The 15,365-nt window shown below is 41.3% G+C and overlaps 1 protein-coding gene across 4 annotated transcripts in view; it reads right to left on the bottom strand.

The window, feature by feature from the left end:
• Nucleotides 1-15,365, bottom strand: part of fbxo11b (F-box protein 11b) — a 167,284-nt gene that overhangs the window by 9,228 nt on the left and 142,691 nt on the right. For all 4 annotated transcript variants that reach the window (XM_048535722.2, XM_048535720.2, XM_048535721.2 and 1 more), the window contains one exon: nt 2,035-2,145. In XM_048535722.2, the coding sequence (XP_048391679.1) occupies nt 2,035-2,145 (111 nt within the window). The remainder of the gene's footprint in view (nt 1-2,034; nt 2,146-15,365) is intronic.

The raw sequence follows: 15,365 nt of genomic DNA on the forward strand, positions 1-15,365 counted from the left end.
GGTAAAATTACTTGATCTAGCACCACTCCCATTAATTATGCCACAGGTACAGCCTGACGCCGCCCCCCCCCCCCCCCCCCCCCCCCGCCACCCCAACCACTGGAGTAGCAGAGGTAGAAAAATAATAAACATCAGGGAGCCAAGGCAGTATAAGTGCACATTTGTGATGGTCAGGGTAAAAAACAGAACCCAAGATTTGGCAGAACAACTGAAAATACTAATTGTGGAACTGGATCCCCCTGGATTTATAAAGAAGTCATTTTCATTGATGTCTGCTGCCTTCAGGCATCCTGATCCAGGCCTGGACTCCTGCGTCCATGGATCTGAACATTGGTATTCCAGTCATTTAGGATAACAAGGCAGAAGCAGTCGGCATTTCAACCTCCCAGTTAGCTTGTTTCCTTTTTGACATCAGGTAGCCCACTTCTACTAATGCCCCAGGGCCACAGGAATTGCCACATATTACACTTTGTGGTGCAGATCCACTGATTCTGTCCAGTTTTCTGCAGTTGCCAGCTGCTCCAACCATTTTACACAAGAACCCCCTTACAGAGCTCTACAAATTCAAGACCATGGTATTCAATAAAACAAACTTTGTTCTGTAAAACTCAGGCCACAAAACAATCTACATGATTAAACATATTCATATGATAAATAGATTAATCTATCTCCATCATCCCAGAGGTGCTGTGAGATTAGCAAAGGTCATGGTGACTCACCCCACAACACAGCTAGCTCTGCATCAACTGAATGATTAGCATGCAAAGTATTTCTTACTCTCTCATGTGGCCAAGGAAAATGAGTGACCATGCGAATAAAACACCATCCTGCTAGAATATTTCAACCTATTTTTTTAAAAAAATACAATGGGTAAAGCAGCACTGTACTGACAAGTTTGAATCCGTAGTGCAAATTACACTCACTTGGATCAATTTTACATCGATTGGTATCGATGGTTACTTTCACAACCACCTAAATTCCTGCTTGTTCTGTGAAGTATATTCTCTTTGTTATACAAAAAAACTTAAAAACTAAAGATACCCAGCAGCAGCAACATCTACAAGTGCATTTCACACAAAAAAGTGACAATAGATGACTCCAACCATACAATAAAACTTCAAGTATGCGGAGTGGACTTGATGGGCCGAACGGCCTTACTTCCACTCCTGCGTCTTATGGTCTAAGTATAATTTTATATTTTTGGCATTTCAAATGTTTACGTAAAATTTAAATATTAAAATGTGGGTGCAATTGGGTAACGATATTAGGCAGAAGGTAGGGTAAGCAGGAATTTTTAAAATTTATAATTGAGTTGTATTAATTTTAATAGATCAGGATTAGTGACATAAATTTAATGTTTGAATTAAATAAAAAGGCTTGTTTCACATCACAAATAGCATTAGAACCACATTGCTAGCTGTCAGCAATGAACAGTTTTCACATCGACTGTTCTACATACAAGTCAAAAACGAAAGTACTATTAAAACTAAGAGGAAAGAATTTCTATATAATGTCTGCAATTAGCAAATGCCAGTAATGACAATCAAAATCAGAGTCTTTGTACACGAAACCACATATCACTTTTAGAACTGTATTGGGCGGTACGATGGCTTAGTGGTTAGCACTGCTGCCTAACAAAGCCACAGACATGGGTTCCACCCTCTGGTGACTGTGTGGATTTTGCACGTTCTCCCTTATCTGGGTTCTCCAGTTTCCTCCCATGGTCCTGGAATGTGCGGGTTAGGTGGACTGGCTATTAGCTAAATTACCGATAGTGTCCAGTGTTGTGCAGGCAGGGTGGGTTGACCATGGAAAACGCAGGGTTATAGGGACAGGGTAGTGTGTGGGATGCTTTTCAGAGGGTCAGTGTAGAGTCAATGGGCCAAATGGCAATTTTCACTCCTGTACGGATTCTATATCAATAATCGCATTGCCTTTCTCCCATTCAACACTAACCATTCCATTTGTCACATTTACAAGAACATTTATCAATAAGTTTCATTTGCACACAGGCTTTGATTAAACATTACAAACCTGCTGCAAACCCATCAAATATCCTGTTCTTTCGCAATACTGGATGGCTGTTTGTGCTAATGAGAACACCAGCTTGGGCATTCCTGAAGATATCATTTTCTTCAAGGAGTCCTACATAAAAAGTTGAAAAAGAGAAAGTAATATAACAAAAGGATTAAAACACAAAAATCTATCAGCAGCAATAAATTGTCAAACTACTTGGCATTAAACAATCCCATATTTAATCTTCTGAGCTCTTTTCAAAAGTACAACATAAGGTAAAAAATTCTTCACACAGGAAGAAAAACACCAAGCAATACTAGTGAGGAAGTATCACTAGTGGATGTGTATTTTCAGTAGAATATATTCCTCCATAATCCATTTGAGTAGATAACAAAATATATAAAAGCAAAAACAGAAATTGCTGGAGAATCCCAGCAGGTCTAGTAGCATCTGTGGAGAGAAAATAGGATCAGAGTCGGAGTCAACATTTTAGGTCCAGTGACCCTTTTTCAGATCTGGGCCCAAAACATTGATTCTGCTTTTTCTCCACAGTTCTTCAGCAACTTCTGTTTTTGTTTCAGATTTCCAGTATCCATGGTTCTTTTTTGGTGCAGCAAAATATATGAAGTAAACAGTAATTGCATTTCATACAAGCTCAGCTGCAGTTTGAAATTCAAAGCCAAATCCATCCATTATGCAAAGCAATTCTATTTGTATTCATATTAATTGCAGAATACTACTTATCGCTCACCCAAGAAATTAGCATCTACACCTATAACGTGCAATGAAATCTCACCACCTCTACACCTATTTTAGAGTAGTGGAGAGGAAATTCTTCGAAGAATTTATTTCTTCAAAATACATGATCCCCAAAGTTAAATCAAGCTAAAATCCAAGACCTAGTTATACATCCAGTTTCATAAATGACGAGCACTAGAGGTTCAAGGGATATCAGTTTCGATATCAGGATTTATTGCTCTTGAAAAGTAGCAAGGTACCTTCTTGAACTGCTGCTGTCCACCCTCCTTTAATGTTAATTTAATGTACAGAATTGCAACATCAATGACACTTAGGTTCCTGAACAACAAACAGAACGTGCTGCAACAATGCCCACTGGCAGCAACTGAAGCAAATCTTTGCAAATATTACAAGATCAATCATGATAATAGTGGGGTAACCTTTCTAATTTATGAATAATGGCTGCAACATCACTCAACACTACATGCAGTATTAGAATATGCAAGTATTGAGCAAATCCAGGAGAGAATTCTTCAAGTGATTTGAGTAGCTAGAGGAAATTGAGTTGTAAGCACATAGATAATGATGAAGTGTTTCATTTTCTCCAGAACAACAGGACCAGAGGCGTGACCTGCAACTGAGGGGTGAATTTCTAACAAAAACAAATAACAAAACTATAATGGTACTATTTTTGCATAAAGTGCAAATCATCCAATGGCCAGCAGCAAGAAAGTAGTATCCTGAGAAATACAAACTTCACAAGTTGTTGGGACTATTTGTGCCACTCTGCAGTTGGACTTCAAATACTAATGAAGAGAGGGGAGTGGTATCTGCATCACTTCATTCCATGAAGCAGAGGCATTCAAAGTAAAATACTTCAAATGTTGTTTGTGATCAGAGGATAGTGTGATCATAACTGAGACAGGTATGGGAATCCAGGAGGAAGAATTTCCATTTTGCACTTCACCTTGCAATCTGTGGGGGCTTCAGTAGGGACAACGAGCACAATAACCATGGAATGAAGGGCATTCAAGTCAGGAAAATCAGAAGGACTTTAATAATGGTCAGAGGTGTATAATTAGAAGGATAGAGTCTTACTCTTGACTGCAAAGAACTGAATCTCGAGGGCTGCAGTGCTACCCTAGGTACCTCCTCAGACCTGAGGAGGAGCAAGAAAGACAGTAGAAAATCAGAGATAATGGGAACTGCAGATGCTGGAGAATCCAAGATAATAAAGTGTGAAGCTGGATGAGCACAGCAGGCCAAGCAGCATCTCAGGAGCACAAAAGCTGACGTTTCGGGCCTAGACCCCCCATCAGAGATGAAGGGTCTAGGCCCGAAACGTCAGCTTTTGTGCTCCTGATGAGATGCTGCTTGGCCTGCTGTGTTCATCCAGCTTCACACTTTATTATCTTAGAGTAGAAAATCATGTTATTTTGATCCATGTCATCCACCTCTCACAGATATCCAAGAAAAAGGTTCTGCACAGAATTGTATGAGCAGCTAGGGTTTAAGATAAAAAACAAAATCACAAAGATAAAAGTCACAAGCACACTGCCATACATTCTATAAAATGGAGCATTCAGTGCTTGGCTCAAAGATTAGTGTGGTTTCATTCATGGGCCACTGGCACCATTACTGGAGGGTTTCATTCACGGGCCACTGGCACCATTACTAGAGGAAAGAGGATGCTACTCCATTGGGATGGATTTCACTTGAACTCTGATGAGAACAATGTCATGGCAAATCAAGTAGGTAGAGCTGTCAAAGGACTGTTCTTGAACCCTCCAAGCATACCGCTCTCAAGTGAGAGGAGCATTTTAGAAAGTTAAAGAAAGGACGAGACAACAGTACAGGTAAAAATACAGGCTATGATAAACTTAAGGACAAGAAGCAGCAAAGTGTACAAAAATAAGATTGCAACAGCAAATAGGGTCAGATTAGGTCTAAAACAGTAAAGCAACAACACTAAATGTTCTTCATCTGAACGTACGGAAAATTTTTCATGAGACAGATGAACTAAAGACATAAATAGAAATGAATGTGTATTATCTGATAGCCATTACAAAGACACAGTTGCAAAGTGATCAAGAACGGAAACAGGATTCAGGGATTCCCAAAGTTCAGAAGGGCAGGCAGAAAATAGGTTGACCAGCTTTGTTAATAAAGGACGAGACCACTACAGTCATGACAAAGTATCTTTGCTCAGAAGATCAAGATACACAATCAGTTTGGGTAGAAAGAAATAGCAAAAGAAAGAAGTCACTCGTGAAACAGTTCATCCATCCCCAAACAGTAGTTACTTTGCCGGATGGAGATTGAATTTTAAAAAAAATGGAAGATTGTAAATAAGGGTATAGCAATAGTCATGGGTGATTTTAAGCTTTCAGACTGAACAAATAAAATTTGCAATAGCAACTTTGAGTACGAGTGAATGGAGCTATTTCAGGCCAGTTTCTTAGAACAATACATTGTGAAATCATCCATGGAACAGGCTATTAAAATCACGTAATATGTAGTTAGACAAATTAATGACCTCATATAAAAAGAATATTCTAGAGAAGAGTCATCAAAACAATGAATTTCACATTCAGTTTGAGGGTCATTGAGTCACAATTACAAAAAAACAACCCCTGGCCAATGAAGTCCAAGCTAGCTCGCTGGGGTGATCCTGAAGATCCTAAAGATCCTATTCCCTATTTTATCCCAAAAGTTCTGCAAGAAGTGGACATCCAGTTCCCTTCTTAAACCATTAATTATCCACTGCAATCACCCTCAAAGGTACAGGCTTCCACCTCGTTATCATGTACTGTGTAACGAAGTGTGAAAGTAGTGTCTTAAACTGAAACAAAGGCAATTATAAGGGTATCAAGGCAGAGGTGGCTAAAGTGGATGGGGGAAAAACAGATTAAAATGGTATGCTGGTTAATAAGCAGATGTTTCAGTGATATTTCATCATTCTTAAAGATATAACCTACTGAGGAAGAAAAAGACTCAAGAAAGATGCACCAGAGACAATGGGAACTGCAGATGCTGGAGAATCCAAGATAACAAAGTGTGAAGCTGGATGAACACAGCAGGCCAAGCAGCATTTCAGGAGCACAAAAACTGACATTTCGGGCCTAGACTCTTCATCAGATAGGGGAATGGGGAGAGGGTTCTGAAATAAATAGGGACAGAGGGGGAGGCAGACCGAAGATGGATAGAAGAGAAGATAGGTGGAGAGGAGAGTATAGGTGGGGAGGGGATAGGTCAGTCCGGGGAGGACGGACATATCAAGGAGGCGGGATGAGGTTAGTAGGTGGGAAACGGAGGTGCGGCTTGACATGGGAGGAGGGTATAGGTGAGAGGAAGAACAGGTTAGGGAGGCGGGGATGAGCTGGGCTGGTTTTGGGATGCACTGGGGGACGGGGATATTTTGAAGCTTGTGAAGTCCACGTTGATACCATTGGGCTGCAGGGTTCCCAAGCGGAATACGAGTTGCTGTTCCTGCAACCTTCGGGTGGCATTATTGTGGCACTGCAGGAGGCCCAGGACGGACATGTCGTCCGAGGAATGGGAGGGGGGAGTTAAAATGGTTCGCTACTGGAAGGTGCAGTTGTTTATTGCGAACCAAGCAGAGGTGTTCTGCAAAGCGGTCCATCCATGGTTATTTAAAGTATAATGGTATCAAACTGAAAGATGATTGTTAAGCCAGAAAATTGGAAACATTCTAGAAACTAAAGGAGAACTAAAAAGACAAGCATAAATCAGCAATTATAAAACGGCAAGAGCTTCGGCAAGTGCTTAAAATGAAGAGGAGTTAAATAAACATCGGTCTCTCAAAGCATGTGTGTGGGGAATTAATAGGAAACAAAAAATAGACACTTTCTGTAAATATTTTCTGTCAACACAAAAGCATCCCAATTATAGTGTGAAAATCATGAGCTGAAAGTAGTCATCTAAAAAGATAAGACTAGAGAAAAAACACTTCTGCAAACTTTGGCAAGTCCTCTGTACCTGATGGTCTGTATACTAGGACTTTAAAACAGTTGTAGAAATGAGGTTGCAAACTTGCAAAATTTCCTGAATTCTATAGAGGTCTTGGCAAATGAAAAACAAAAAATAAAAATCAATAAATATGGGACCCGCAGTGTTCAACAGGGATAAGTGCTCAGTCCATTCATATAAATGGCAAATAAGAGTGATTCAGACAAGGATAGAGAAGGCATTTCTACTAAGACATCAATCTTGGATGGCACCAAAATTGGTGGTCTAGTGGACTGTGAAGAAGGTTATCCAAGATTACGGTGATCTTAATCAACTGGGTCAATGGACCGAAGACTAGCAGATGGAGTTTAATTTGGATAAATGTGAGGTATTATATTTTAGTAAAACAAAGGCAAGAATTACACAATTAAAAATAGGGCCTTCTGGTAGTGCTGTAGAACAGCGAAGTCTAAGGGTTCAGGTACATAATTCTTTGAAGTTTGCGTCACATATAGTGGAGTGGAGTTAAAGGGGAGTTTAGCTCACTTGCTATTATTGCTCGGACTTTTGAATATGAAAATTGGAACATTATGTTGATGTTTACAGGACAGTGGTGAGGCCTCGTCTCCTGTACTTTGCCTAGTTCTGGCCTCCCTGTGATAGAAAAACTATTATTAAGACAAAGATGGCTCAGAAAAGATTTACGAGGATGTTGCCAAGAATTTTTTTTTGGGGAGGGGGTGTGGTTTAACTTAGTAAGGAGAGGCTGGATAGGTTGATATTTCTTTTACTGGTACATAGGAAGTTGAGGGGTGGCCTTACAGAGGCTTTAAAATCATAAGGGGTATGGATGAGGTGAATGGCAAATGCCTTTTCCCTAGGGTCAGGGATTTCAATTCCTGGGAGGCATATTTTCAAGGTGAGACGAGAAAGATTTTAAAAAAAGACAAGGGGCATTTTCCCTTTACACAGTGATTCGTGGGTGGAAACTTTCAGAGGAAGTGATAGACACGGGTAAGTTACGTTTAAAAGGCATTTAGATAAGTACATGAATAAGATGGAGGAATACGGATCAAGAACAGATTAGTTTAGTTTGGGATGACCTGTCCGTCTTCCCTGGACTGACCTATCCCCTCCCTACCTCCCCACCTACACCCTCTCCACCTATCTTCTTTACTCTCCATCTTCGGTCCGCCTCCCCCTCTCTCCCTATTTATTCCAGTTCCCTCCCCCCATGCCCCTCTCTGATGAAGGGTCTAGGCCCGAAACGTCAGCTTTTGTGCTCCTGAGATGCTGCTTGGCCTGCTGTGTTCATCCAGCCTCACATTTTATTATCTTAGTTTAGTTTGGGATCATGGTTGGCATGAGCTAGATAAGCTGAAGGATCTGTTTCCATGTTGTGTGATTGTGTTCAAGCAAGGAGGAAAACAGAAAGGAGGTACCTACAGGCAAATTAACCAAAAATATATCATTGGGAAAATGCTGGAATCCATTGGAATTAGCAGAAAGTTTAGAAAATTGTATGAAATCTAGATGACTCATTGCATAAAACTAAAATATTGTTTGGCAAATTTCTTGAGGTTAAAACAAGGTTTTTTTTAAGAAAAGAATGTTACAACTTTTATGGATAAAAATGAACCACTAGATAATATATATTTGGTTTTCCAAAAAGACATCTGATAATTTGTCACAAACAAAAAAGGTTACCACACAGAGATCATGGTACCAGAGACAATGATGCATAAATTGAGGATTGGTCAACTAAGAGAAAACAGATTCAAGGATAAAATAATTATCAAGCTGACAAATTTAACTAGTGCGGTGCCAGTGGGATTGCCAACTACTTATACGAATGACTATTGCTGAAAAAGACATTTTCTCAAAGTTTCACACCGTGCAATTTGCAAAAAAACCAACATAAAAGAGCAGCAGCATTTGTACTATATGAGGGGAGTGGGCTGTTTGTTCAAGGCAACAATTCTACTAATGGACCAGAGGGTACGGATTTGTTTTAAATACGGCAGCTGTACTCTGACTCCTCAAGCCATTATCCTGAGAACTAAACCAAAGAATTGTTGTTTTATTTGTTTCAGATTGCCATAATCCACAGTTCTTTGTTTTATTTCACTAGGTTGATGTCCGAGATCACGGGGCTATCTTGGAGGAAATTTTGAGCAGATTGAGTCTATGCAATCAGACATTAGAAGGAAAACAAGTGATCCTGTGAACCCCGGATACACAGCACTGGATTAAGAGAAAAAGGCTAATAGTAGATACCGAGGACTCAAAATAGCAGAAGCACGAGAAGCATACAGAATGTGCAAGAGGGAACTTAAAAGGGAGATTAGGAGAGCTAAAAGGGGACATGGAAGGATTTTCCTTTATCTTACCTGCCAGTATCCCAAATTATTTTACAGGTAAATTAGGAGTAAAAGGATAATGAGGGTAAGAGTCAGGCCCATTAAGCAGTCTAATGTTAATTTTGATGTGGAAGCAGAGGATGTAGGTAGGTTCCTAAATGGATATTTGCATTTGTATTCATCTGTGGAAGGGATGATAGGGTTATAGAAATCAGGGAGGCAGTTTGTGATCCACCTAAAGGAAGTAACATCGACAAAGTGGAAATTTTGAGCGGCCCGGCAGACTTAAATGTAGATAAATCTCAAGGGTTGGATAAAATGTGCCCCAGATTATTGAGCGAGTCAATGGTAGAAATAGCAAGAACAGTTGCAAAAACTTTCAATTCCTCTCTGGCCACAAGAGAGGTGCCAGAGGATAAACGGACAGCCAATGTAGTACACTTATTCAAGGCTGCACTGGGGCAACTATTCGAAGCAATCTGGAGAGACAGAATTAGACTGCATTTGGAGATACAGGGATTAACTAAGAGTAACCATGGTTTTATAATGAACCACATTGCTGGGTAGAGTATGTGTGAATTGGAAGGCAGGAGGTTAGAATTTAGTGTTTGTAAAATATTACTGTTTATAAAATGCTAGGGGGGGGGGGGGGGGGGGGGGAGGTGGAGAGTGCAGTGTGTGGTCCCCTTAAAAGATGATGTGCTTCTTCTATGCTTAGAAATTCAAAACGGATGTCTGTGGGCAGCAACTTGTGGGTTTGCAGGTGCAGAGCTCCTGCATTTAAACATTTGTATCAAAAGGTTGTACAGTCAGCAGGCCAAGCAGCAGTTTTGTTTTGTTGTTATCAGGACAATAAGTTTTGAATTTAGCCAATTAATTTGAACCAGGCATCCAGATACCAAAACCCAATTAAATTTCAATCTGATTGTTTTGACAACAGAGGACTGATCCTATCCTAAGGAATATCGATATGTCATCAAGGGATAAAAGAAGGTGCAGCTGGGCAGAGACAGGAGACCAAGCTGCCATCTGCAAGAGATAACAGCTCTGAGCTCCCAAGAGAGAATCACAAGCTCTCACAGTCTTCTCGAAGTTTTGGAGAAGGTACCATCTAAATAAAAAAGTACCTATGGCACAACCAGTTAATATTTCTGAGAAGTGAATTCAGCAGAGAAGGTGTTCCTGATCAAACATTCCACAGAGAAGGCACAGAACACTCTGGAAGACACACAACCTGGCTGTAATGTTGAGAGACTAAATTCTATTTCTATTATTTTTGTTCTATATAAGTGGGACTTGTATTTGTTGGAACAGGAAAGCATTAGAATCTTGTTTTATTTGGGAATAGCTAGTAGTTGGAAGAGGGTTTATTTGATTTGTTTACAATTTAGTTAATTTGTTCACTGCTAGATTCAGATAAATAAACCGTTCCTTGTTGATTGTAAAGGAGTATCAGGGCTTTATTTTAGTTAACCATTAGAAGTTGCTGAAAAAAAACTGGTTATATCCCTTCTCTCACTATTTTTAACAGATGATAGGGCACGGCGCTCTTCTCTGCACGTTTCAGTTTTAGTTACCACAGAAAGGTCAACCTTCACTTTATAACAACCAAAAACAGAAATTGCTGGAAAAGTTCAGCAATTCTGGCAGCAACTGTGGACCAAAATCAGAATTAACACTTCTGGTCTAGCGACTCATTCTCAGCACCAATGGTGGCTGGGAAAACATCAGTTTATATGCAAGAGAAGAAAGGGGAGTTAAGAAATAAAAACTTGGTGGGGATAGAGCCCAGAGAGAGCAGGAACACCAGTTGGGCAAAGGAATAGATAACAATCTGGCTGGAAGGGTGAATAGCTATTAATGTGGACTGTTAGAAGCTAACAATGGATTGCGTATAATAGCAGACTATGTTTCAACAAGGCCTAGTTTGCGGGGATAGGGGCAAAGACATGGAAGAATTCAAGTCCCAATGTTATTGAACTCTGAGAAGGTCCCCATGTGGAAAATGAGGTGTTATTTTTCCAGCTTGCGCTGAGCCTCGCTGGAGCATTATAGCAAGCCTGAGACAGAGATATTGGCCAGGGAACTCGCAAGTATGTTGAAGCGACAGGCAACTGTAAGGTTCGAGTCATTTTTGCGGACAGAACGTAAATGTTCTGCGAAGTGGTCACCCAGTCAATGCTTCATTTCCCCAATCTAAAGACGATGACATTGTGAGCAGTAAGTTCAGTAGACTACATTGTATGAAGCTTGGATAAAATGCTGCTTCACCTGGAATGTATGTTTGGGCGCTTATACACTGGGGAAGGAAGAGGTAAATGGGCAGATATTACATCTTCGGCGGTTGCAGAAGGTGCTGTGGGGGGGGGCCGCTGAGAATAAAGGAAGGATCAGGTGTCCTCGAGAGAATGGTCCCTATGGAAGGCAGACAAGGGAGGGGCAGAGGATGTGTCTCTAAAAGCAGCATCTCGCTGGAGGTGGCAGAAATGGCGGCTGACAATCATCTGGACGTGGATGCTGGTGGGATGCAAGTTAAGGACAAGTGGATCCCGATCGCTGTAGCGGGAGGGAAAAGAGGGGTTGAGGGTAGGAATGTGAAAGATGGTTCAGACCCAGTTGAAGGTCCTGTTGACAATGGTGCTGAGGAATCCTCAGTTGAGGAAGAAGGTGGATGTATCAGAAACACCCTTTGATGAAGTGGACTTCATCAGAACATATGCGACGGAGATGGAGGAACTAAGAGAATGGGATGAAGTTTCTACAGAAAGCAGGGTGTGAAGATGTATAGTCCACGTAGCTGAGGGAGTTAGCGGGTTTATGATGAATATTAGTGGCCAATCTATCCCCAGAAATGGAAACACAGATGTTAAGGAAGGGAAGAGAGGAGTCAAGAGGTAGACCAGATGAAAGTAAGGGCACCGTGGAAATTGAAAGTTTTACTATTTTGGACGAGAGGAGAAACCAGCACCCATGATATCATGATGATACTGGAGAAAGAGTTGTGGGTGGGGGCCAGAAGAGGATTGGAACAAAGAATGTTCCACCTACCCCATGGACAGACAGGCATAACTGGGGCCCATGTGGGTATCCACAGCCAACCCTCTGATCTGAATAAAACAAGTAGTGCTCAAAGAGGAACTGTTGAGGGTTAGGACAAGCTCAACCAATTGGAGGTGCTGCTTCCTCTATTGTCTGGAATCGGAAGAGTTCTTGATTTTGTTTTCAATCTCCATCCTGCCCTCGCTTTTACCCGGTCTGTCTCCGACTCCTCCTTTCCCTTCTTCAACATCTGTTTCCATTTCTGGGGACAGACTGGCCATTAATATCCACAAACTCACTGACTCCCGCAGTTACCTAGACTATGCATTCTCGCACCCGGCTTCCTGTAAAGACTCCATCCCATTCTCTAAGTTGCTCTGTCTCCATTGCACGTGTTGTGAAGAGGCCAACTTCGACTAGGGAATCTGAAATTTCCACCTTCTTCCTCAACCAAAGATTCCCCAGCACTGTTGTTGACAGGGCCCTCAACCGCATCTCCCGCAATTCCACCCTCAGTCCTTTTCTTCCCTCCCGCAACAGCCATCGAGGTCCCCTTGTTCTTAACAACCATCCCACCACCATCCACATCCAGAAGATCATCAGCCAGCAGTGCTGCCACCTCCAGCGAGATGCTGCCACTAGACACATATTACCCCGCCTCTCCCTTGTACGCCTTCTGGAGGGAATGGTCGCTGCAGGGCACCTTGGTCCCCTCTTTCTTCACTCCCAACAGCCCCACGGCACCTTCTCCTGCAACCACCAAAGATGCAATACCTGCCCGGCATCCAAAAGGCCCAAACATACCTTCCAGGTGAAGCAGCACTTTATATGTACTTCACAAAATCTAGTCTACTGTATTCTCTACTCACAATGGGGTCTCCTCTATATCAGGGAAATGAAGCATGGGTTCTGCTCACAAAAAAGATCCGGAGCTTCCAGTTGCTGGCCACTCTAACACACCACTTTGTTCCCGAGCCAACATCTGTGTGTCTCATTTGCTGCAGTGTTCCAACAAAACTCAGTGCAAGCATTTTCTTCTTGGGGACCCTGCAGCCCTCCAGGCTCGATAACGACTTCAATAATTTTAGGGTCTGAACTCTCCCATGTCCTAGCCCCCTACCCCACACACCAGGCTTTGTTATCACATGGCCTGCAACTACACACTACTGACTTTTAGCCAGTAGCAGTGTCTATTAACAGCTATTCACCCTCCTAGCCAGATCATTATCAACTCCTTTGTCTGTTCAACTGTTCTTCTCTCTTTGGACTCTATTCTCACCTATCATTTACTCCTTACCTCCACCCACCCTATCGTCTGCATATAAACTGATACTTTCCTAGCTACCATCAGTTCTGAGGAAGGGTTGCCGGACCCAAAATGTCAACAACTCTGATTTCTCTTCATAGATGCTGCGAGACCTGCTGAGCTTTTCCAGCAAATTTGCACTCATTCCTCTTTTGCAATCCTTAAATCTCACTGTTAATGACATACATAGTTAGCTTCATCATTTACTACAGACTCTCATCCATTGTGTTTCATGGCAAAATAAATTCCAGGACAAATTAAAATGTAAAATAAATGCGCATGCTCCGAAGTTTCCATGTGGGCCAACACATCATTTGGCGAGTGGCATCTCTAAAGAAATAGCTTCCTTGGAAGACAACAAAAGAAAGTGATGATTCATTCAAGTGCAATGCAGACAAATTACTTTTAGAAAACATACAGTACTGGGATATAAACTTATGACCAAATTGAGACTGAATAGCAATCTGGGAGAGAATTTTACTTTGGACCTATTATTCCAAAAAAAATCCTCCAGTGGTGCATTTTCCTCATCACATTTAGACAATAACAGATCAAACACAGGAAAAACTGATTCCATTATGATTGTATCATTGAACGGCAATTATTGACTAACCATCAGGATAGTATAGATGTACCTTAGGAATCAGCAAAGCAAAAATGCTACATCATATCTCAGAACTAATCACTTTACTCAAATTGAGGTGCGAGATTCTGACAACTTCAGGAATCTCAATTCCACACATGATAGGTGCATACACAAACACAATTTGCTTGCAATGTCCAGATTAGCATGGTAGAACATCGCTGGTTAAAATGAAATTTAGAGAGCAATATCATTTTTTTAAAATTCTGTAAAGCAGGATAACACCAAGAGAGACATGGAGAGGAACTCGAGCTCAACACAACTGATAAGGTATGAATGGGCTTCTGATGAATACTTCAAATATTATATTTTCACCAGGAGTTTAACCACTGCAAAACCATCTATGAAGTATTTCAGCCTTTGCATCACTCACTCTTCCCCTCCAATTAGAGTGTCTTGGGACTTCTATCTTGAAATCGCCAACTGAAATGTGTCTTAGGGTAAACTTTCTTTTTCAAAGATTCTGCTGAGTATACATTACCAACAGCCTTTAAGATGAGCTGCTGCCTTGCTGCGTGCTTCTCGTTAGTTTGTTTTCAGGATGAAGTTAACTAGTTATACAAGTGACCTGTAACATTCTACGTGGGACCTTTACCAGAAGTATCATAAATTCCAAATCAAATTAAACTTGCATGAGAAACTCTTCGGGGCAGCAAGTTCCTCACTCTCCAGTCATAACTTGACAAGAAGCCAAATGAACACAGTTTAGAAGAAAACAATACTTTAAACATTAATTCATTATTTTTAAAAAATGACAATGAAAAATTGTGAAGGGAGTTACTGAACTACAAGAAACAGCTTCCTAAATCTTCAATTGCAGGAAGCAGTGCAACAACAGACATCCTTCTGGATTTTTTTCACATCATTGCTTTGACTCTCTTTCTTTATATTCATTTGTGGGATGCAGGTGTCGCTGACCGGCTCACATTTCTTGCCCATCCCTAGTTGCCCTTGAGAAGGTGGTGGTGAGCTGACTTCTGGAACCGCTGCATTCCTCCTGCTGAGAGGTGAGCCACAATGCCATTAGAGGGAATTCCAGGAGTTTGAACCAGCAACAGTGAAGGAGCAGCGATATATTTCCAAGTTAGGATTGAGTGACTTGGAGATGGTGGTGTTACCATACGTCTGATGCCCTTGTCCTTCCAGGTGTAAGTGCGGTAACAATATTGGGCCTGTACTACAGGCCTCCCAACAGCGAGTGTGAGATAGAGGCACAAATATCTAGACAGATTGTGGAAAGATGCAAGAGTAACAGGGTGGTGGTGATGGGAGATTTTAATTTTCCCAACATTGG

The sequence above is a fragment of the Stegostoma tigrinum genome, chromosome 9 (assembly GCF_030684315.1).
Source record: "Stegostoma tigrinum isolate sSteTig4 chromosome 9, sSteTig4.hap1, whole genome shotgun sequence".
NCBI classification, from domain to species: Eukaryota; Metazoa; Chordata; class Chondrichthyes; order Orectolobiformes; family Stegostomatidae; genus Stegostoma; species Stegostoma tigrinum.